This window comes from Aplidium turbinatum, chromosome 16 (assembly GCF_918807975.1).
Source record: "Aplidium turbinatum chromosome 16, kaAplTurb1.1, whole genome shotgun sequence".
In the NCBI taxonomy this organism is placed as follows: domain Eukaryota; kingdom Metazoa; phylum Chordata; class Ascidiacea; order Aplousobranchia; family Polyclinidae; genus Aplidium; species Aplidium turbinatum.
In genome coordinates, this window is record NC_137487.1 from 11,534,028 (window position 1) to 11,555,317 (window position 21,290).

Sequence of the window (21,290 nt, forward strand, 5' to 3'; positions counted from 1 at the left end):
TTAAATGTGAGTGACTGAAATCTTCCTGGTCACTATTGTCAGCTTTACCTTGAGAATCGCTAAAAGTGAAAACATGCCTATGTGATGTCATAATACTGTACCTTCAAAATGACTTACCACTGTTTAGCTCAGTCAAATACCTCCAGTTTCAGTCTAGTAAGTGCAGATCATTTCTACTTAAGGCATTTTTCCCAGGTTCAGAATAAGGTTAAATGTAAGGAGTCGTTACAGAGCACCTCCTATATCAAGACACGGAATGGCCCGTTTCGGTGAGTCCGATTCGGTTAGTCCGATTCGGTGAGTCCGATCCCTTAACGGGGGATTTTTTCAATTTTTTTTTTTTAATTGTCGGGTACCGTAGCCTAATTATCATTGCCGTTTTAGGGTTAGAGGTTAGAAGTTAGGAACTCACCGAATCGGACTCACCGAATCGGACTCACCGAATAGTAGCAGACCCATCAAGACAAGGTTCCTAACAATTTTAATTGTGACAACTTAGGAATGGTGAATTACGTTAGACATTTAGTATGCTATGTGGTGAAACATGCATAGAATCATATTTATCAATTGCAGAATGCAGTCCAGAATCAATACGTGTAGTTTGTATTCAGTTGGTAGGCTATTTAATCGAAAAAAAGTTTGCTAGGCTATGTCTTCTTATGCACAACATGACCCTCAGTATGTTCTACTCGCTACAGTTACCACAAAAGCAGATCAAGGTATCAAACGTAGCAAGTTACCAACCTACAAGCAAGTGATTTTCAAATTAATTCAAACAATTTTATCAGGAAGGCAGGTAATTACAGTACAGTTGAGCAAGTTTTTACGTTTTACTTGTGAGCTAACATTTCTACAGTTGCAAAGCAAAAAATGTCAGAAAAAATAATTTCTTTTTACAAGCAAGAATTTCAAATCAAGATTAAGAGAGACAAAGGCAAACCACTAAAAAATATACAGGAATTTCAGAAAAAGCTTAGCAAAACCTTTCCTTTCTGGCCACGCAATGTAATGAAAAAAATAGCAATGAAGAAGACATGCTATTCCTTATCAGTATACAAGGCAACCGGGAAGCAAGTATGGCTGGAAAAGATAAAGTGTTAGAAGCAAAAGTTAAAAAGATCAGTACCATGCCACAACAACAAGATAGACGAGTAGCAAAGGAGGAGACCCGAGTTAATGGCATACATAATGCTATTGATTTAGAAGCTGAGGATGTCGTGGACAACGAGCCATGCACATATTCAATGATTTGTGAGATAGAGGAAAAACGCTCTCATGAAAGAAGATCAAAAACAGGAACAGCCATGTTCATTCCTCATGACATAATGAAATCTCCAGGATTAGTCTCTGCAGCAATCAGAAACAGCATTACACCAACTGCCTTATCTCTTACTCTCCATTCTATGGTTCAAGCCTGTTCTGGAGATGCTTTGAAGCTAAATCTCCATCCATCTCAGTCACACAGATACAGAGTTGAAACAGCGCAACATATCTCATAAAAAATTCTCTCCGCATGGTCACCACCTGCTGTTGGTGCTGTACATTGGGATGGAAAGCTTCTGGAGACTTTAACCAGCAAGTAGAAGCAAGATGAAAGGCTCCGAGTTTTGATATCTGGCATCGGTGGCATTAAATTGTTGGGTATTCCAATAATTCCAACCCATTCAACAGAAACAGCTGGAGCACTTGTGTCCAAAGTTACTATGCAGTTGCTTGAAGATTGGCATTGCAAAGATTTTGTTACATCTCTTGTTTTTGACACAACAAGCTGTAATACAGGGCATTAAAACTGGTGCTTGTATACAACTTCAAGAAGATATAGGTCGCCCATTACTTTAGGCTGCATGTAGGCACCATGTGGGTGAAGTAATTCTTTTTAAGGTGAAAACCTGTGGTGAAATGATATGCAATTATGTATCATAGAGTAACAAACGTTAGAATGTCACTTCGTAATATCTAAAGTTTAACTCAAAAGCAACAAAGGAGTGCATATATTAAATTTGTTATGGTTAAAGCCTACACAGCGCTGTGGTAAACGACATTAAAAGTATAAAACACTGATTTTCTAGAGTCAGTTATGGTATGTTCTGAACAGGGTATTCATTCAAAGAATTTGCAATCCGAAGACACCATTTTTGAAAATTTTTGCAAAGTATGCTTCACAGATTTTGCCTAAACTTAAAACGTTTGCCATAATTCTGCAAAAATTTCAGAAATTCAATTGCACAAAGTATGTAAAATTACACCTAAATTGACACACTGGTTCTAAGTGAAACCTAAACTGCTGTTCACAGCATAAAAACTATAATTTGCAATAATTTACAAAAATTAGCTGGTATCACATGAGCAATGAACATACAAAAATCACTCAAATTTTTTTTAAACATAAATCACTCAATTTAATGTCAAAATTGAAATTTGAGAAAATTGATAATCCTATAAAAGTTTGATTGCAATCTGGACCCCCTAGACCTTATTCAATTTTGCTGAAACTTCATATTTAAGCTTTGTAGACCAAGCCTCACTTCCAAAAAAAAGTTAGGGTTGCTACAATCAAGTTTTATATTTTACGGGGCATCAGCCGCACCCTACTGTATCCCTTAGCTTCCAATTCCATTCAAGCAGAAAAATTTTTGAATTTTATGTTGCTTCAACGATTGATGACATTGAATCAGCGTAACAAAGATGAATTCTTCGCTATAAATCGGTGGGAGTACGGGACTACGGGTACTTTTACACAAATCAGCGCAACTTAGTTCAAGTTTTACGTCACAATGTCTGGCTTTGATCTCCGAGTAATATTGATAAGGCAAGGTTTAGGGTTGCAAAATTCCCGGGAATTTTCAGAGCGGAAACTTTCCATGGAAATTTTGGGAATTAACGGGAATTTTCGGGAATTTTGGGGAATTTTCGGAAACATTCAAAACAATCTTAATTTGATGTTGAAACAGGAAAATAATGGCTTTTTACTGTTTGGAATAAAAGTACTATGTATAACTAAAATACTTAAGAACATACAAACACATGGTTTAGTTTAATAACTCCAAAAATGAATCATCACCAATCTGTTTTTTTGCAGGTAAAGTTTCTGCGTTGCTGACAAGATAAGTAACGTTTGGTGCTGTATTACTCTCGTTGGCCATTTTTATCTGATTAGCACTAGCGTCAACACCAGTAATTTTTTGAAAGTAAGGAGCGAATCCTTGAGTTGAATGTCCACTTCCACAACCGACATCCATCATGTTATCAAATGAGGATCCACGTTCCTTAACATATGAAATAACTTCCTGCACCAAAAAAGGTGGAACCTTGGGTCGAAATTTGGCATACTGTGTTGCATGAACAATTCTTTTGATCAAGTCTTTTGCGCTGTCTGGTAAAATAATTAATTTGCAATGTTCTTCAACTGAACGAAACTGCACAACTGAAATTATGCACTGCATTTCACAACAGTAGGCTACTTTTTTTCAATTTAAATTAGGCTACAATTTAAAAAAAATTCTCCAAAGTTTTCTGGTAAAAACTTTTGGACATGCTTTCCAACACTTCTCTCTTAAGCCGAAATAATTTGTCCATGTCCATTCCTTGGAAGGCCAGTCGCCCACGGATGACATCAAAAGCATTTAAACTTCTTTAGTGTGATTATTCCTTTTGTGTGCTCTTCTGTTTTAATGAAGCCCAGCTGTGCGAAAATTGGTTCTTTGTAGTGCGATGTCTAGCACATAAGATTATGGCCTGGGATTACAGACACTTGTCTTTGTTTTGAGCGCATGCGTCTGTCTCACCTTTGCTTCATTTCGCCTTTGAACATTGCAGACAATAATGCGAAGCAAAAAAGAGACATTCTCTTTTCGCTAACGGGTATAATTATACGATTAAATAAATGAAATATGCAAACTAGAAGCAAATCCTGATGCTTTTATCCGACTTATTCTTTTAAGCGGTATGCGCTTAACCGATGTTTTTACTTAACATCAGATTGGATTTGGTTTGGGATTTCAGGTTTTGATTCAACTAAACAATTGATACGTTTAAGCAGTATACTATTAACCGATTTCGTCTGTATTGAATTGAAAGTTATAAATTGTTCTGGCATCTGATGCACTGTTTATCTGTGCATTGTGTGACACAGCAAATATATATATAGCTACTTCCAAAAATAAAAGTACAAAATTAACATAGATTTAGGTTAAAACTAGAGCTCAACCGATATCACTTTTTCAGGCCGATACCGATATTTATGAAATTTTTAGGCCGATACTGATATATATCGGCCGATATATATCAGCTACGAAAAATTTGTTACCAACAAAGTTATTAAGCAACAAACCAGTCCAAGAAAGTTTATGCATTAGTTGCTGTAATAGAAAAATCATTTTTAACACGAATCACAAAAAAACACCAAACAAAAAAGAAACAACCCAGGCCTCGAAATTCGTTTTTCCTGACGGCGGACAAACGTGTCCGGTCTGAATTCTTCGCCATTTAAGAGCTATGGCTACGGTTTGGAAGACGTTTCAAAATTTCAGCGAAGGCTTTCATCAGACCAATGAGGTGCGCTTGGAGAGTCAAAGAGCCGTGTAACTGCAATACGCCGCCGCATAACTGATTAACTTCCTCCGAACGAGGTCATGTGGCTTCTTGCGTCACAATGCTCTGGGCACGGGTCGGAAAATTTCTACAATGACGCTACTATTTTCTTCTGTGCAAAGTTTCACTAGGCTTTTTTCTTTGGGTTTATTTTTGCATGTCATGTGAGCGAATGTTAATTTTCCCTGGGCCTTTTCTTACTGTAATACCAAAACTTGACAAATTTTGCTGCATCTTGCTGTGATATCCTACTCGTATGATCTAATTTTGTAACGAATCTTGCCTTATCAATATCACTCGGAGATCAAAGCCAGACATTGCGACGTAAGACTTGAAATAAGTTGCTCGTGGTTAGTGTAGAAGTACACTGAGTACTCCCATCAATTTTTAGCGAAAAATTTACCTTTGTTACACTGATTCAATGTCATCAATCGTTGAAGCAACGTAAAACTCGAAAAATTTTCTGCTTGAATGGAATTGGAAGCTAAGGGGTACAGTATTAACATTTTCTAGATGCGCGCACTAGAATGGGCGGGAAATCATATTCTCGCAATAAACATTCGTGCTATGCAAGCACGTTTGCGCAACTTGTGTTTCTTCTAAAAAAGGCATGTATGGCTGGTTCTGAGTTTGCTTTTGCTGGCCGATGTTTATCGGTGAAAAATAGCCGATACAATATATCGGCTACACCTGATATTGGCCGATATATATCGGCTGACCGATATATCGGTCAAGCTCTAGTTAAAACCAATAGGTACAAGATGAGAAATAATAGGCTACTGTACTAAAATCATAGCCTCATACCTGTCATATATAAAATGTTTTTAATCAATGTTAAACATTACATGTTACAATATATCTTGGTTAAACAAAACATATTTGAGGAATAATATTGGTAAAATATATAATAATAATATATGGCTGTATCCATTACACTTGTGAGGTATCTATGCATTGTTATCAGCATTCTACAAAAACAATGTTAGAATTTTTTTACGCAAGCTATTATGTTGGTTTAAATCAACAGAACATTTACAGTACGGTGAAGAAAACGTACCTTACGTCTTGAAGAAAACGTACCTTGTAGATTTTTGATACAATTCAAAATTATATATGTATGAAACTAAAATGAACTCATTGAAAGTAGGGTTGCCAGATTGGGCGCTTTTACGCCCAATTGGGCTACTTTTGATTTCTCCAGGCACCAAAAATTCGCGTTGGACGCGCTTTTTTGGATGGCGCCCAATTGGGCTACTTTTTTTTAAACTATAATATAACTTTTTATGTAAAAATTGTGTCATGTTTAAGATTTTTACCTAATTCGTAGTAATTTCATTGAGGAGGAGCATTTTTGGAGGCTGGTTAGGCAGGGTTACCAATTTGGTAGGCTATAAAGATGCCAATTTTCAAAAATGTGCATATTTATTCTTTAGTAACTGGCAATCCTGGCAACTTAAGTGATCCAGGTTTTCATGAAAATGCAGTGAGTGGACATCAGTTCAGATTTGTTTTTATTTCTGACCATCGCAACGAAAAACAGTGTGTGTCAAACATAGCAGGGGTCTAGAAAAAGGTAGAAGCAACAAAATACGGATGCTATAACGTGCATGATGCCAAAGCAGGACAATCAGTTATGGCATAGTCGCAACACCTTAATAAAGTTTTTACAAAATGTAGAAAGATGAGAAAAAAAGGCTAGTGAAGGCATTTTTTGTGTTTAGGTACCGGTGCCTGTTTGTAGTTATTTTAACAAACAGTTGATTGATTGATTGAATCTTTATCCTCGGACTGGGAAAGCTTCTTGCAGAGCTTAATCCTGGCAGTTTCGCATACTTGTAGAGGCTTTAAATTACTGACGCAGGCCCGGTCACCAAGATTGACAGAGTGAAGTTGTCGATTGTTGAAGTGTTGTCGCCGAGCAACTAACCCATCCATTAGGTGCCACTGAATGGAGATCAGTCCTGAAAATGAGTTGCTCAAGCGCACACCCCGATAGTCGAACCAGTGCCGCTTGATCTTGAAGCTTCTTCGTTCTTGAAGTCACGCGCTATGCACTAACCAAGTACCAACTGAGCTATCGGGTGAATGCATGGTTGCCAATCTGTTTGAAAGATGTGAAGAACTGGAAAAACACTTAAAATTTGGGACTGATGGTCAAGCGCTCCGGAATAATTTTGTATATTAGCCTATCTTTTTGCTCGGGCTCCATTTTGGGCTCCATTTTAGAACCCCCAAAAAAATTGGGCTACTTTTGGGCTACTTTTTGCATCAGCTTGGGCTCTTTTTTATATTAACCTCTGGCAACCCTAATTGAAAGCTTTCAATCTTCATGCCAACCACACAGAGTGTCACACTTTTAACAAATAAATGTTTTCTTTTTAGAATTTTTCAATCATTTTATTTTTTGTCATTAACGCGTCCGGGACGAAAAAGATACTAACTACAAAAATCGATATAGACCTACCAGCACGTTAATGAACGGGAAAAGGTATACATATATAAAATTGGATGCGACCTAGTTCGTACCCTGAAAAGATCGAGAAAAAAAATTAAAAAAAGCGGAAGTCGCGAATTGCAGTTTCCGCAAACATTTTAAAATTTTCCCCCTGAAAAGATCGAGAGAAAGATAGCATAAAGCCGAAGTCGCTGATTGCAGTTTCCGCTAACCCTAATTCTCGCTGATCGCAGTTTCCGCAAACATTTCCGCCTGGCTTTCCGCTAACCCTAACCATAGACTAATCTATGCTCTAGCCCTCACCCTCGGTGATCGCAGTTTTCGCAAGCATTTTGCCGTAGTTTCCGCTAACCGCAGTTTCCGCTAACCCTTACCCTAACCTTAGAGTAATCTATGCTCTAACCCTAACTGATCGCAGTTTCTGCAGACATTTTTTCTCAGTTTCCGCTTACCCTTACTATAGAGCAGGGGTCACCAACTGGCGGCCCGCCACGCTGTATGGCTGCGCCCGCGGAAGGTATCAGCGTACAAGCATAACCAAAAATACTTTTCTGGAGGAATTAAAGAGCACAAAGGCAAAAAATACTTTCCGGGAAGCATATTTTCGCTTTGCATCTGAATCCACCGACCGACCAATCAGATTATAGTTCTAGGTGGGGGTTGCTTAAAGTTATTCCAATGCGATGTCCAGCCACACCGTCCCAGTGGTTGATTAAAATGTCTGTTTTCGAATTTCAAAATTGTCTGTGAGCATAAGGTTGCTTATTTTAAGTTTGCAAATGTCATGTAAACACTAGTGTGCGTTTCACCATTATTGTGTTTCTCGAGCAGTGTTCTCTTTATGCAAGTTTTTGTTGGCAAAATATAGGTGGGTGTGCCAACTCAATTTATAATAAATTGCCAAAATATTATAGCCTACATAAATTTAAAGACTTTTTCTGATTGTATAATGAAAATATTTAGCTTAGTACTGCAAAATGTTTTTTGTTTTTAAAGACATATTATATGGAACGCTTCACAATTTTGCGTGTCATCCTTGAGCAGGGGCCGTACTAATCTTCTCTGTATCGCTTCAATTTTAGCATATGTACTGCCGAAGCAAGTACTGCAAAATGTTGTCAATCAACAAATTCTTGCCACGCTGATAAGCATCGCAAGCGACAGTTGTCTATAATAAAAGAAAGACGGTTTTATGGGCAATACTAAAAGGCGGAAATGCGGAAGCGCGGAAATAAGCCGAAATAACTTTAGAATTAAAACAGTCATAGTACTTAATGATCTCACAATTGCTTCTAAATAATATCTTTCAATGATATTTCAACATAAGAAAATGTTCAGTATTGAGCTGTGGCTAAAAATCGCATTTCTGCCTTTTTCCTATTTCAATAAATTCCATTAAATTTCGAAATTTACTCCAATAACTGTGGAATTAAAACAGTCAAAGTATTTAATGACCTCACAATTGCTTCTAAACAAAGTCTTTCAATGATATTTCAACATAAAAGTAGGTTCGGTGGTGAGTTGTTGTTAAAAATTGCATTTCCGCCTTTTTCCATGTTGCAACATTTCATTCTTTTATGATGAAGTTATCGCTATGTTAAACAATATGGACGACAAGATGGGTACAAGATCGTACTTCCGCGTTTTCTACATCGGCATTAAATCGCTACTTCTGCGGACAATACGCCATTTCATGCCCGGCTTATTTCCGCGTTCCGCCTTTTAGTGTTGCCCCGGTTTTATAGACTCTCACAAAAAGAATGAAAAACCAACTCATTGCTTTTTTAGAGGGAACACTGTTCATGAATTACGATAGAATTACGATTTTTCGATGATTTCCATTTCCACAAGCATTTGTTTCATGGTGCCTGGTTTCTTTTTCCCTGTTATTGGAGCCTATTTTTCGCTATTATGTTTGCAGGTCACTATTGTTGCCTGTATTGCGATGTGTCAAACATTTCCTTGTTTACTGAAATTGTTAATTGCAAGATATCTTTTGTGAAGCGAAGTGACAACACCACTCTTGCTTGGCGATGAATATTCTGATGAAATTGCTCACCTCGCTATACTAAGTGCGCAAAACAAGTGGCCTCGTAGGCTCGTTTATTGTGCATTGTTAAAAAAGTCCAAAGTGTTGTAAAAGGAGCTTGGCCTGGCAGTAGCGTTGTTCGATTAATTTTGTTGCTGCGGTATTCTAACATAAATATGAACATTATGTAACGCTGGATACTGGGTACGAAATAGTGTTGGGCGATATATCGAACTTTCGATACGATACGATATCTTTTCAATATCGATATTTATTTCAATATCGTTCGATATTTTGACTATTACAGCCCTAACTCGTAACTGCAAACTCTTACAAAAACGTTGCCAAGGCCAAACGGCAAAAGTTGAAATTGCCTCGACAATTGCTGTGAACGTTTATTACGAAAAAAAAAACTGTACCAAAACATGTAAAACGAGAAGCGATAAATATACTAGAGTAGTCTATCACGACCGCACTGTTGGATTTGTTGTGATGTAATAATAACAAAAGTAGCGATAAAGCGAACAACGCGATACGCACGCTGTTACGGTGATTCACGTTGAATAAAAGTAAGTTAATTTTGGGTTGATTCAACGTTCGAGTCAGCACAAATCGATTTAATTTTCCCGGCGGCTTATATTGGTTATATTGCGTAACAACAATGCCCAATAAGAAATTTACGTTTGTTTTACATTAATTCGACATCTAGCGACGTTGAATTATCATAAAATAACGTTAATTGCTCAACCAAGTACCGGTAACAAATTAATAGCTCCCTGCGAGAAGATTGCCTCGATTTACGTATGCACTAACACTGTTTTTTTTTTCGGTCATTTATCGGTCATTGATCGATTATTTAGCAAAATGTCCGAAAAAAATAGTCAATTCGGTCAAAATGTCCGAAAAAAAGTTTAGTTGAAGTTTCGCTGATGAACGTTGAAGAAACGTTTGTCTGTTCCAACTTTTCTCAGATAAAACACGACAACGTTTCTCAGCGAAACTTAATGTTGTAGCTAGTCAGGAAGTGCAAATTTTGGTTTGTATCAGCTACTTGAAAGGAAATATATCAGAAAAAATGACCGAAATAAATAAAAAATGACCGAAATAAATAAAAAATGACCGAATTTTTTCAAGTCATTTCGGACAAATGACCGAAAAGTCTCGACGAAAAAAAAACCCCCAGCACTAACATAATTTCGGCACAATTGGGATACTGCGAGCAACACAAAGTCTGTTTGATGAAGAACTAGTCAGAATCGGAAGCATCAGATGCTGTATCGGAGGATGAGGTTGTCGCGTCATCACTGGAATCGAACACATCAAGAGACTCATCGCTTGGCTGTAAATCTAGGGTCTGCTACTATTCGGTGAGTCCGATTCGGTGAGTCTGATTCGGTGAGTTCCTAACTTCTAACTCCTAACCTTAACTCCTAACCCCTAACCCTAAAACGGCAATGATAATTAGGCTATGGTACCCGATAATTTAAAAAAAAAAATTGAAAAAATCCCCCGTTAAGGGATCGGACTCACCGAATCGGACTAACCGAATCGGACTCACCGAATCGGACTCACCGAAACGGACCATTCCGGTAAATCTACACTGTCTTCGCAATGAAGCGTCCACGTTTTGCCGCTTTCGTTCTTTGATACCCATCCACATTCCACACGCCTCTTTCGCAGAGCTCCATCAGGGTGTTGACTAAGGAGCAAATCTATGGCTGTGGCATAACGACCGGGAGGAATGTCTAACCCTAACCTTACAAGCGCTCATTTGGCCTCGGCATTTTCATTGCCGACGCTAATGCGCCATTCATGCATCTGCGTCGGCAATCACCTCGGCAATTGCCGGCACTAATTTCGAAGACTGAGAAACTCTTTTCTTAATTAGGACAAAAATATCGAAAAGTATCGAAATATCGAGTATTTTTTCAAATATCGTATCGTTTTGTTTTTTTCAATATCGCCCAACACTAGTACGAAATGCGTTCTTTTCTGGCATAAGACTGAGTCAACCTACCTAAAATTTTATTAGTGCGGCCCGCCACAGCTCTCCTTAGTGCCAAAATGGCCCGCATGCAAAAAAGGGTTGGTGACCCCTGCCATAGAGTAATCTATGCTCTAACCCTAACCCTCGCTGATCGCAGTTTCCGCAAACATTTTTCCGCTTACCCTAACTGTAACCATCGAGTAATCTATGCTTTCTAACCCTAACCCTCGCTGATCGCAGTTTCCGCAAATATTCTTCAGCAGTTTCCGCTAACCCCAGCCCTCAAGTTGTTTGCGAAAACTTCGATCAGCGACTTCGGCTTTGTGCTATTAAACTGCAATCAGCAACTTCGGCTTTGTTTATTCTTTTTTCTCAATCTTTTCAGGGTACGAACTGAGGGTACAAACTGTTCAGGGTACGAACTACGTACCGGTAGGTTGCACCCTATAAAATTTGCTTCCCTATGAATATAGTTTTGTAACACACGAATTTCCAAACTTATCACAAATGTCACACACATCTATCTATGGAGCTTAGCGTTGAGCTGTTGAGCGCTGAGGTATTTTTCATAGTCACAGTATCATCAACCTCATCAATGATCACAAAGTATTTTAAACAAAATGAAAGTTGAAAATACGCTTGGCTGATTTCCACGTTTCTAAAGTTAAACTTAAAAAAACATCAAAAATATTTTATTAAAAAAAGTTTTGATTCAAAAATACATTCCTACGTTGACAAAATGTAAGTTTTTAATTCAAAAAAAGTTTAAACGTTTTACCGAAAGCTATTAAGTGCAGCAAAAAGTTTTCTTTTGACATGCAATAAATTCTTGCAAAAAGTATTAGAACAAATTAAAAAATAGGCAGTAAGTTTTTTTTAACAAGGAACCTTGTTTTGGCGTTTGCCTTGGATTGAAATTTATCTTGTGGGATTGTGAAAATGTTGTATCGCTGCACCAGGACAATTTTGTAACGTATGATATTGAGTGGCGAATGAACATAAAAAAAGCTTGCACAAAGGACTCAATTTTATCGCACATTCAAAATTTTAATGGTTCTTTTTATTTCAAATCAAAGACTATACTCCGAAAAATTCCAGTAACTAACTTTGCAGCATAATTTTATTTATTTATTTCTAAATTTTAGAAATAAATTTTTAAATAATAAAATTTTTTAATTTAATAAAATTTTAGAAATTTTATAAAATATTTAGAAATAACTAACTTTATTTCTAAATAACTTTTTGTTCAGTTAAAAATAATGGACAAGTATACCGTATTACACTACAAAAATTGCAAACCTCTTGTGATTGCATAATATATCGGCAACACTGGTCTGAAATTTCGTCTGTGGCGCCAATCTTTCAATTGTTTCAAAAGTGTTTTGGTAGGATCTACCGTATTCATTTATAGTAGTTTTCTGTTGATTTATTCAAATTGTCTTGATAAATTTTATTTTGTATTTCCACGTTGAGTTATGGTATCCACAACTACTGCGTTTCAAAGAAAAAAAAATTAAGAGAAATTGGATAATAGACAAACCCGAAAGAATTGTAGAGTCTGCATTGATTGATTGAATCTTTATCCTTGAATTGGGAAAGCTTCTTTGAGAGCTTAATCCTTGTAGAGGCTTTGAACCACTGATGCAGGCCCGGTCACCGAGATTGCAAGAGTAAAGTTTCCGATTTTTGAAGTGTCGTTACCGAAGAATTATTCCATCCATTAGATGCTGCTGAGTGAAGAGCAATTCTAAACGTGCGTTGCTCACGCGTGCAACCTAATTCGTACCATTAACCTTTTTTACCGTCAGTTCGTACCTTGAAAAGATTCAGAGAAAAAATTTAAAAAAGCTGAAGTCGCTGATCGCAGTTTCCGCAAACATTTTAAAAGGGTTAGTGTATCGGATTCGGAGTATCGATTAGGGGATGCAGCCTATTTCGTCCCCTGAACACTTCGTACCCTGAAAAGATCGAGAGAAATAATAGAACAAAGCCGAAGTCGCTGATCGGAGTTTCCGCAAACATTTTAACACTGTCATAAAGCCTACATTGTGTTACCAATGCTACTAGCCTACAGCTAGAAAATTCCAATGCAATTGCACCCCACTGTCTTGCTTCTTTTCTGTTAGGGTAGGTTACGTCACAATGAGCAAAAGTCATTCATGGGGCTGTCATGCAATACAGCCCAGGATTCACGTTTTTATTGAAACAACGCATTTTCGAATAGCGTAAAGAAGGAAAACATGGTTAGAGTAAGCCAAACAACAATAATAAAACTGCAGTCTAGCATTGAGAGGAAGAAAGTGTAGTTCAGTTAGTTTTGAAATGTTTGCGGAAACTCCGATCAGCGACTTCGTCTTTGTTCTATTATTTTCTCGGTCTTTTCATGGTACGAAATGGGGGTACAAATAGAGTTGGGCGATATTACGATATTTCGATACGATACGATATTTTTTTGGCAGCGATATTTATTCACAAAGCTCCGATTTTATCGTTTGTAAATGTACTGAAATTATAGCAACATTTTCGCATGCGCAGTGACACAGACATCGCATGCGCAGACAACCCAGTGTGTGTGCATTATTTACGCATTACAAGCAGTCTTTGTGATTACGCAATCCTGCTTATTGATTCCCACGTGTTGTGTTGTTGCGAAGGATGAAGTCCGGTAAATACGATAGGAAACTTGCGAGCTGACTGAATTTACGTAGTGTAGCGGCCGTAGCCTACGGTAGCTACAGCTAGGTAGATACTTTATTTTGTTTTGCTACTCACAGCTGCATCTCTATTTTGCATCAAAAACTATCAACAAGGATAGTTGCATCTGTACATGGTGGCGAGCTAATGCACTGACTTTTCCTACACTTGCAAAAGTTGCAAGAAAACTTCTGTGCATTCAAGCCATCAGTGTTAGTAGTGAAAGGGTGTTTTCACTTAGTAACTCAATTGTTTCCAAGAAGAGATCGTACCTAAAACCCTGCAATGTCAACATGCTGACATTTTTGTCCAAAAATGTTTAGTTTGCGACAGTTAAATCGCAGCATTGTTTGCAATAAATGTTGTTCATTTCAGTACCAGTGCTCAGTATGTTTTTCATGCAGTTATAGAAAGCTGTGCTTTGCGATTCGCCGTAAAATATCAAAACTTAGATAATATCGTTTTATTTTTGGTAATATCGTATCGAAATTATTTTACCAATATCGCCCAGCTCTAGGTACAAAGTGTTCAAGGTACGAAATAGGTTGCACTCTCGATTAGGTATCCTTTTCCTTTTGATATCCGTTTTCTTTTGTTGGTTTTATATTATACCCGTAAACTGTTGGTAACTTTATCATTGCTGTTGTTTTCCGACAAAGAAAAATAAATTGAATTGTATCGGTATCCGCAAACAAACAAACTGAAAAGATCGAGAGAAAAAATAGAACATCGCTGATCGCAGTTTCCGTTTTTCTGCAAACGTTTTATGATTTCCGGTAATGATCCTATGAGTTTTCCGAAGTTGCTGATCACAGTTTCCGCAAACATTTTAAAAGGAGGGTTAGGGTTGATCGGAGTTTCCGCAAACATTTTAAAAGGGTTAGGGTGTTTCCGCAAACAAACAAACTGAAAAGATTGAGAGAAAAAAGTAGAACAAAGCCGAAGTCGCTGATTGCAGTTTCCAATTTTCCGCAGTTTCCGCAAACATTTTAATAGGGTTAAGGTTGATCGGAGTTTCTGCAAACATTTTAAAAGGGTTAAGGTTGATCGGAGTTTCCGCAAACATTTTAACATTTCTAGTAATGATCCTAAGAGTTTTTGTTTGTTTGCGAAAATTTTTAAAAAGTTTGCGGAAACTGCGATCACCGACTTCGGCTTTTTTTAATTTTTTTTCTCGATCTTTTCAAGGTACGAATTGTTCATGGTACAAATTAGGTTGCATCTAAGCTCACACCCTGAGAGTCGAAGCAGCGCCGCTTGATCTTGAAGTTGTGGCACGAAACAGCTTAATCTGCTTTCTGGATTTTGCTCTATTTCAGTACGGTAGGTTACCACAACCTTAGATGTTTCTGGTCAAAAACAAGGGTCAAATTGCCTTCTTCTAGCAACCACATCATCGGGAGCTCCCACTCTCGCATGTAAGGCAACGTTGACCAATGGGTATGAGGACTAGTCACCCCCCCCCAGCAAAGATTCTTCATTCTGTCTGAAAGTCTGCTTTACCTTGTTTTAGGCTGCTACTTTAGGTTCCAGTAAAATTTGCTTGCAAATGGTGATTTTCTGTTTGTTGTTCTGACTAATTGATGTTATGGAGTCCAAAAGAAAGTGCAGGAATGGTATTAAATCTTTGGACTATTTGGATTCACCTGTTGTTTCAATAAATCAAAAAGAAAAGAAAGACATTCAGTTGCCAGATTATCAATTTAATTGGCTTGATGTATTTGTTGTGTTAATATCAATGGGAACTTATCTTGCAGATATAGTGACAGGTAAGTCTTGACTGGGATGTCACCGATGTCGTCCCCTGAACACGTCGTCCCCCGATGTCGTTCCACACGTTGATGTTGTCCCTTGAAAGCAGTGTTGCCAGATGTTCAATTTTTTTGTCTATTTAAATGTAGGTAAAAATGAGGGTTGTTTGAAACAAACTTTTTCAAGTCGAAACGAAATTTTGGCCACCTTTTTCTTTTTTTTGAATATCTGAAAAAAAAACAACTAGCCTAGAAATTAATTTTTATTTTTAAAATGTAATCGAATAAAATCAGAGACTTTTAAAAATGGTAGCAGGCCTGGAAATATTATAACAACTCACTGGGAACGACACTCACAATGATGCTCGAGCTAAAATGCAACAGCCCGCCGCATATGAAATCTATTCGGCAACGTTATTCATAATCACTCATCGGGGACGACATGGGCATTGACGCTCGACCTGAAATTCAACAGCCCGCTGCATATGAAGCTTTTTCTGGCGGCATAAATGTTATACTTTTAAGCATTATCATGTCAGATATTTAATCATGACTATGAGATACTGTTTGTACCCAAGTATCACCAGTGTAAACCAAGTACTTATTCAAATAGAAATTAATAACCGCCTCCATTTAAATAAGTACTTTCTGATGGCTTTGGTAAAGTAAAACAGGTTGTTAAGGTTTTTAGTGAAAAGTAAATAAATTTGATATATATATTTTAACATTTACCATTCTACAACATTTATATATTCGCTATTGGTGCCTCCTGCCTATAGTAAATTATAGTAAGTTGAATTGTATTAAACAATTACCGATCACAGAAACATTTCAGACATACTTGTTATGCTTGTTTATTGGAAAATTGATGAACTAACTTGGGCAGCATTAACACTCACCTTCCTCATTGTACCAGCAATCATCATGCAGGTGATTATCTGATATAATTTGTGTCAGTATTGACGTTACAAGTTTGACATTATCTTTTCAAAGTTAAACTAACCCCTTACATTTACATACAGTCTATAACTCATTTCGTATCTATCTTTAATTTTTTGTGCAAATTTTTATATTCTTTCATACAAACAAATCCGGTTAACCATTTAAGTTTTCCAAGCTTTTGCATACATTTAACCAGACTGCTATGTTTATTCAGTATGAAAATAGCAGATGTGTTTGTATGACCATAATGTGGTTTTGCAGGTATTCAGTACAAGATGGTATGTCGCAGATGGGCATAAATTTACTTTTTTATTGGCTATTGTGCATATATTAATGATGGGTCCCATAAAACGCTACATTTCTGTTTTGCGCTTTGGTTTTAAAGCACGAAGAACTAAACGGATTCATGATTATCAGGTATTATATAGGATAGAGAATAAGTCTAGCTTTAAAACAAAATCTAGTCATAATACAATTGATATTTTCATCAGGTTCTTATTAAGCACTTGGTATCTTATGTAAAATGGTGACCTGTATACACATTACACAGGCCGTGCAAACTTCAAATGTAACTGGAGGGCAATCTAAGATTTGCATTCAAAGTCGCTAACATCATTTGGAGTTGTAGTTGATAAATACTAAATAGTCTTTGACTCTTTGTATATTTTGTGTCTTTGGGCTATGTGTATGCTACTGTTACTATGCCAATAATGGACTAGATTTTCACTTGTAGGAGTTTTGCAGTGAAAAATCAAAATAATAGTGAGAACCAAAATAAAGTGAAACACCAAAATATAAACTCAATTTTTTTTTCATAGAAGCTTTGGTGATTTGCGTATCATTGGTAAGAGCTTTGATGGTTACTTTTTGTCCCTTTTTACCATTCTTGTTTTTTCAGCTAATGTACTCCGAGTTAAGTGATGTGAGCATGCTGCGCTTGTTTGAGTGTTTTCTTGAATCTGCACCTCAACTTGTCCTGCAACTATATATCATGATAAGAGTAGAAGAAGGTGATCACATCTTAACAGGTAATTTTTGTAAAGACCACTGAAAGAGAAAGGGAGATAGTTGCATTCTAGCTAAAATTGGTTGCATCTAACTTTCTGTTGGGTTTTACCTGAAAGAATGGTCAATATTTAGTTCTATGTGTGTTGCAACCATGAAATAAGGTTGTAGTAACTTGGTTACGCAAATAATATGCATTATCACTTGCAAAACTTTTTCCATGTTTTCCATGCAGGCATCTCCGCTTGTTTCAGCTTGCTGTCCTTGTCCTGGGCTATTGTAGCATATACCAAAGCATTGCGTGCAGCTGCCAGTAAACGCAAAAAGGTGTCATGGACTGGGGTTGTACTGCAAACGATATGGCGAGTGGGCATGGTTTTAGGCAGAATAACTGCCATCGTTTTATTTGCCACAGCTTATCAGGAATGGACTTTGTTGTTTTTAGGTTAGTAGTTGGAACGCCTCCGAGTATGTCTGCACTCTGCACGTGTGATGATGTATATTCTTCGTTTATTCAAGCATTTTGTCTAGCCATGTTGGCTTAAACGGCCGATTAACAATCTGCATACCGACCTTTAATTAAAGTTTTACTAAGGGAAACAAAACCATTTTTCCATATTCTAAGTGTTACACTCACCAATTTTGGATGTAAACTAATAGTTTTTAGTTTGGTACCTTCTTCAGTTGTTCCAGCATAGCGGCTTAGGGTTGTCTTACTTGTATATGCCATCGGTACTTAAATGCTTTGGTAGCAAAATTATTACAGCCCATAGTATTGAGTGCAAGATTACAGTTAAATACTTGATAAAGAGCTTTGTTGAAATTTTGACTCTGGGCCTATGATCTATGTGATGGTTGCAGTCATCCTGTACCTGGTTTAGTAGTTTTATTTCATGTCCATAAGTCGCCTAAACAACTTCTTTTCTGGTATGGAGCTACAAACAACAGCATGAGATCATTCAAGTTAACAAACGATTGTTACCTTAAAATAAAGAACTCTTTAATAGAGAAGGCGACTCACATAATTGTTGTTCATTTACAGGTTTGCATTGGTTATTAATGACTGGATGGGTGATAGCACAAGACACGGACTTCTGCAACACCTGGTGGGAAGAGAGGCTTTTCAATGTTGTTATTGGAGTTATTTATGTCTTCTGCTTTTTCAACATGAAAGAAGGACAATCCAGATGGAGAGTCACGTTTTATTACACCGTAAGTGAAACTATCTCATCAAGTTATTTTAATCTCTAGTATTCTTGTAAGTTGTAACATGACTATTATTTTCAAGTTATGTAGTTTCAGAACGAATATGACATAGTGTTTGTAAACTGAATGTGAATACTGAAAATTGCTAGAAACGATACTTTTTGTAAGTTAGTTTGATTTGTTTTTGCACTGTTTTTTTTTTTCTCAGTCAAGAGTTGCAAAAAAATCACTTAAAAATTGACAAATCAAGCTTTTACTTATTAGGTTGTCCTCATAGAAAACTCTGTTATGATTTTGCTCTGGTGGCCTCAAAGAACTCCCGGGATGTGGTATAACGTTCCAGCTCTTTTTGCAGTTTGGGCAGGATTTTTTCTTGGTAAGTATTCCAAGAGATTGATTGAACTCATCATGATTGGTTTGTATTTGCATAAATTAAGTCTTTCTATTTTTAATTGCTGACTGACTGTGCTATTTGTACTGACTATGCAATACATTTTCACGTTTGTTTTGCACGGAATTTATTTCTATTCATTTTACAGGTGTTTGTTGTATGGTTTTATACTACGTCTACTTTCATCCAGCAAGTAGGCGAAGATGTCATTGTTGTACAGGGTGGCACAGGCTTACGTATTGCTGTCAAACCTGGAAACGGAATCCCGTTAAATCTGAAGGACTAAGTCCATACAAAAAAGGACGAAGTGGTAATGTTGGAAATGACTTTTCCTCCAGTGAATCATCCGGTGAAGAAGTTGACTACAGAGACTTCACTGACTTACGGTGCAGCTATGACACACCTACTACTCTCACTGGAGCAGTTGGTCGGAAACCCGTGTGCTCAAAGCACTTGGTTAATCCACGGCACACCCACTTTGTATCCGAGGACATAGAAGAGCCTATAACAACACGGGCGGAAAACGCGACTAATGCGCAAAACGTCGAGGCAGTTTCTAAAATTGGAAAATCGGCAATTACAATTGTAGGAGATGCACGGAGAGGTTTCAAGCTTGCGCCTTTGCAGCCACAACATGCCGATTCTGATCCAAATGGAAAAAGCAATGCAGGCCTGTTCGCAATGCCTTTGCCTAATGCTACATCCACACCGGGAGACGACCTAAAAAACATCACTCTGATGCAACGGCGGACAGAAACTCCTACAAAAAAGTCTGCTCAGTCACAAGCTTTTTGTGCAACTCCCAAGAGCCACAAGCCAGGATCGCCGAATACTTTGGTCAAAAACTGGGTGAAACGCAATCAGGAAATGTACGAAAATAACGAGGGCTGCTTTTCTGGCCAAAATAGAGAACTTCGAGGAAATGAAGTCGAATTGAGCGTCATCAAGTCCAACGCAGAAGTGGAAAAACGCGGAAGAAATCTCTTAACAAAATCATTCAGCAAACGAGACCGTTTAAATTTTCAACCTGTCGTAAAACAAGAGAACAAAAAAAGAAAAAGGAAAACCTTAAGAAATTCATTTCGTGAAGCATTTGGCTTCAACGTCATTGACTTGGACGAAGTCAGCGCACAGTCTAACCATCAGCTTGTTAACCAAGATAAACTAAATTTACGTGAGTCTTCTCAAAGAAAGGTTGGGCAGACAAAGAATACCAGCAATATCAGTACAAACGTTATCAAACGCAGACTGGATGAACCACCTCCGCTTGCGGCTCAGAAACCTATCAGAAAACTTGATCTACAAAGCCATACAGCTCAAACTGCGACAATGAGTGACCAAATTAAGCCACTTATCAACGACTCTGTTTTGCTCAGTAAACCGAAGCAAACTTACCACAAGCCAGTTCACAATAAAGAAAACGCCCACGATCTTTCTGTAACAGTGCATGACACTGCGTCTGCGCAAGGTATTGACGAAACTTCGTTTCAATCCCAACTGTCTTCAGAATACTATACACCGGCTGGCAAAAGCTATGTTGATTCAGTCTCAAAGAAAGACGCGCCTGTACGCAAGAAGCTGGCCTTCAAGCAAGAGAAAGACTTTAGTCGCAGTGTAGAACTTCTCAGTGAAGCCGCAGAAGACGGCGCAGTGAGCTATCGAATACATGTTAGTCGCCCGGAAAAACAAAAGCAAGCTCTTTCCGCTAGAAAAACTTTGGGATCAATCGAGAATCAAGCCATTTAACGTGTCACGTCCATTGTGCCAGTTCCAATATTTGGCTTTTCTTCAGTTCACGTTTTGTTCAAGACATAGCCGTAGGAGATGGGGGAGCAAAGGGTCAGTCGCTCCCCCGTTGAAAAAAACGTCGTGAGTTAGGGCAAAAATGTCCAGTTATTTAGGCAAATTAATCTTACCGCTGACCTCCCGCTGCTTTTTCTTACTTTCAGTAAACACATGACCCCACTTTTGCAACTCATCACCTGCGACTACATGTTAGTTGTATTAAGTGTTAAAGCATTATATAGTTCTTGGAAATACATTTAAAAATGTAGCTTTTTATGGCTCTTTTACCTAAAATGGTTCTCGACACACCACCTCAGATTGTTGAACTGTTGCGTTTTTGAAAATATATTTGCAAAGACCAAATTATGGCAAATTTTGTTCGCCCCCCCCCCAAAAGTTTTACTCTCCTACGGCTATGGTTCAAGATCACATGCTTAATGAATGTTCCTTCTTCC

General features: G+C 37.6%; 1 protein-coding gene and 1 non-coding gene across 2 annotated transcripts; one reads left to right on the forward strand and one right to left on the reverse strand.

The window, feature by feature from the left end:
* Positions 1-8,044: 8,044 nt before the first annotated feature.
* On the reverse strand, positions 8,045-8,151 carry LOC145786021 (U6 spliceosomal RNA). Its single transcript, XR_014291250.1, has one exon. It is a non-coding gene; the product is annotated as a U6 spliceosomal RNA (small nuclear RNA).
* Positions 8,152-15,343: 7,192 nt separating this feature from the next.
* Positions 15,344-20,862, forward strand: LOC145785210 (uncharacterized). Its single transcript, XM_082596898.1, has 8 exons — positions 15,344-15,524; positions 16,342-16,436; positions 16,710-16,865; positions 17,347-17,476; positions 17,689-17,898; positions 18,496-18,665; positions 18,924-19,035; positions 19,199-20,862. Exons 1-8 carry the CDS (start codon positions 15,344-15,346, stop codon positions 20,794-20,796), a joined length of 2,652 nt encoding a protein of 883 aa, XP_082453024.1. The 3' UTR covers positions 20,797-20,862.
* Positions 20,863-21,290: the final 428 nt, after the last annotated feature.

What these genes read in the sequence shown, in the direction of transcription:
- LOC145785210 (XM_082596898.1), top strand. Translation starts at nt 15,344, where the DNA reads ATGGAGTCCAAAAGAAAGTGCAGGAATGGTATTAAATCTTTGGACTAT. An exon ending in TCTTGCAGATATAGTGACAG is followed by an intron (nt 15,525 to 16,341) that starts GTAAGTCTTGAC and finishes GAAACATTTCAG; the next exon opens with ACATACTTGTTATGCTTGTT. An exon ending in GAGTCACGTTTTATTACACC is followed by an intron (nt 18,666 to 18,923) that starts GTAAGTGAAACT and finishes TTTACTTATTAG; the next exon opens with GTTGTCCTCATAGAAAACTC.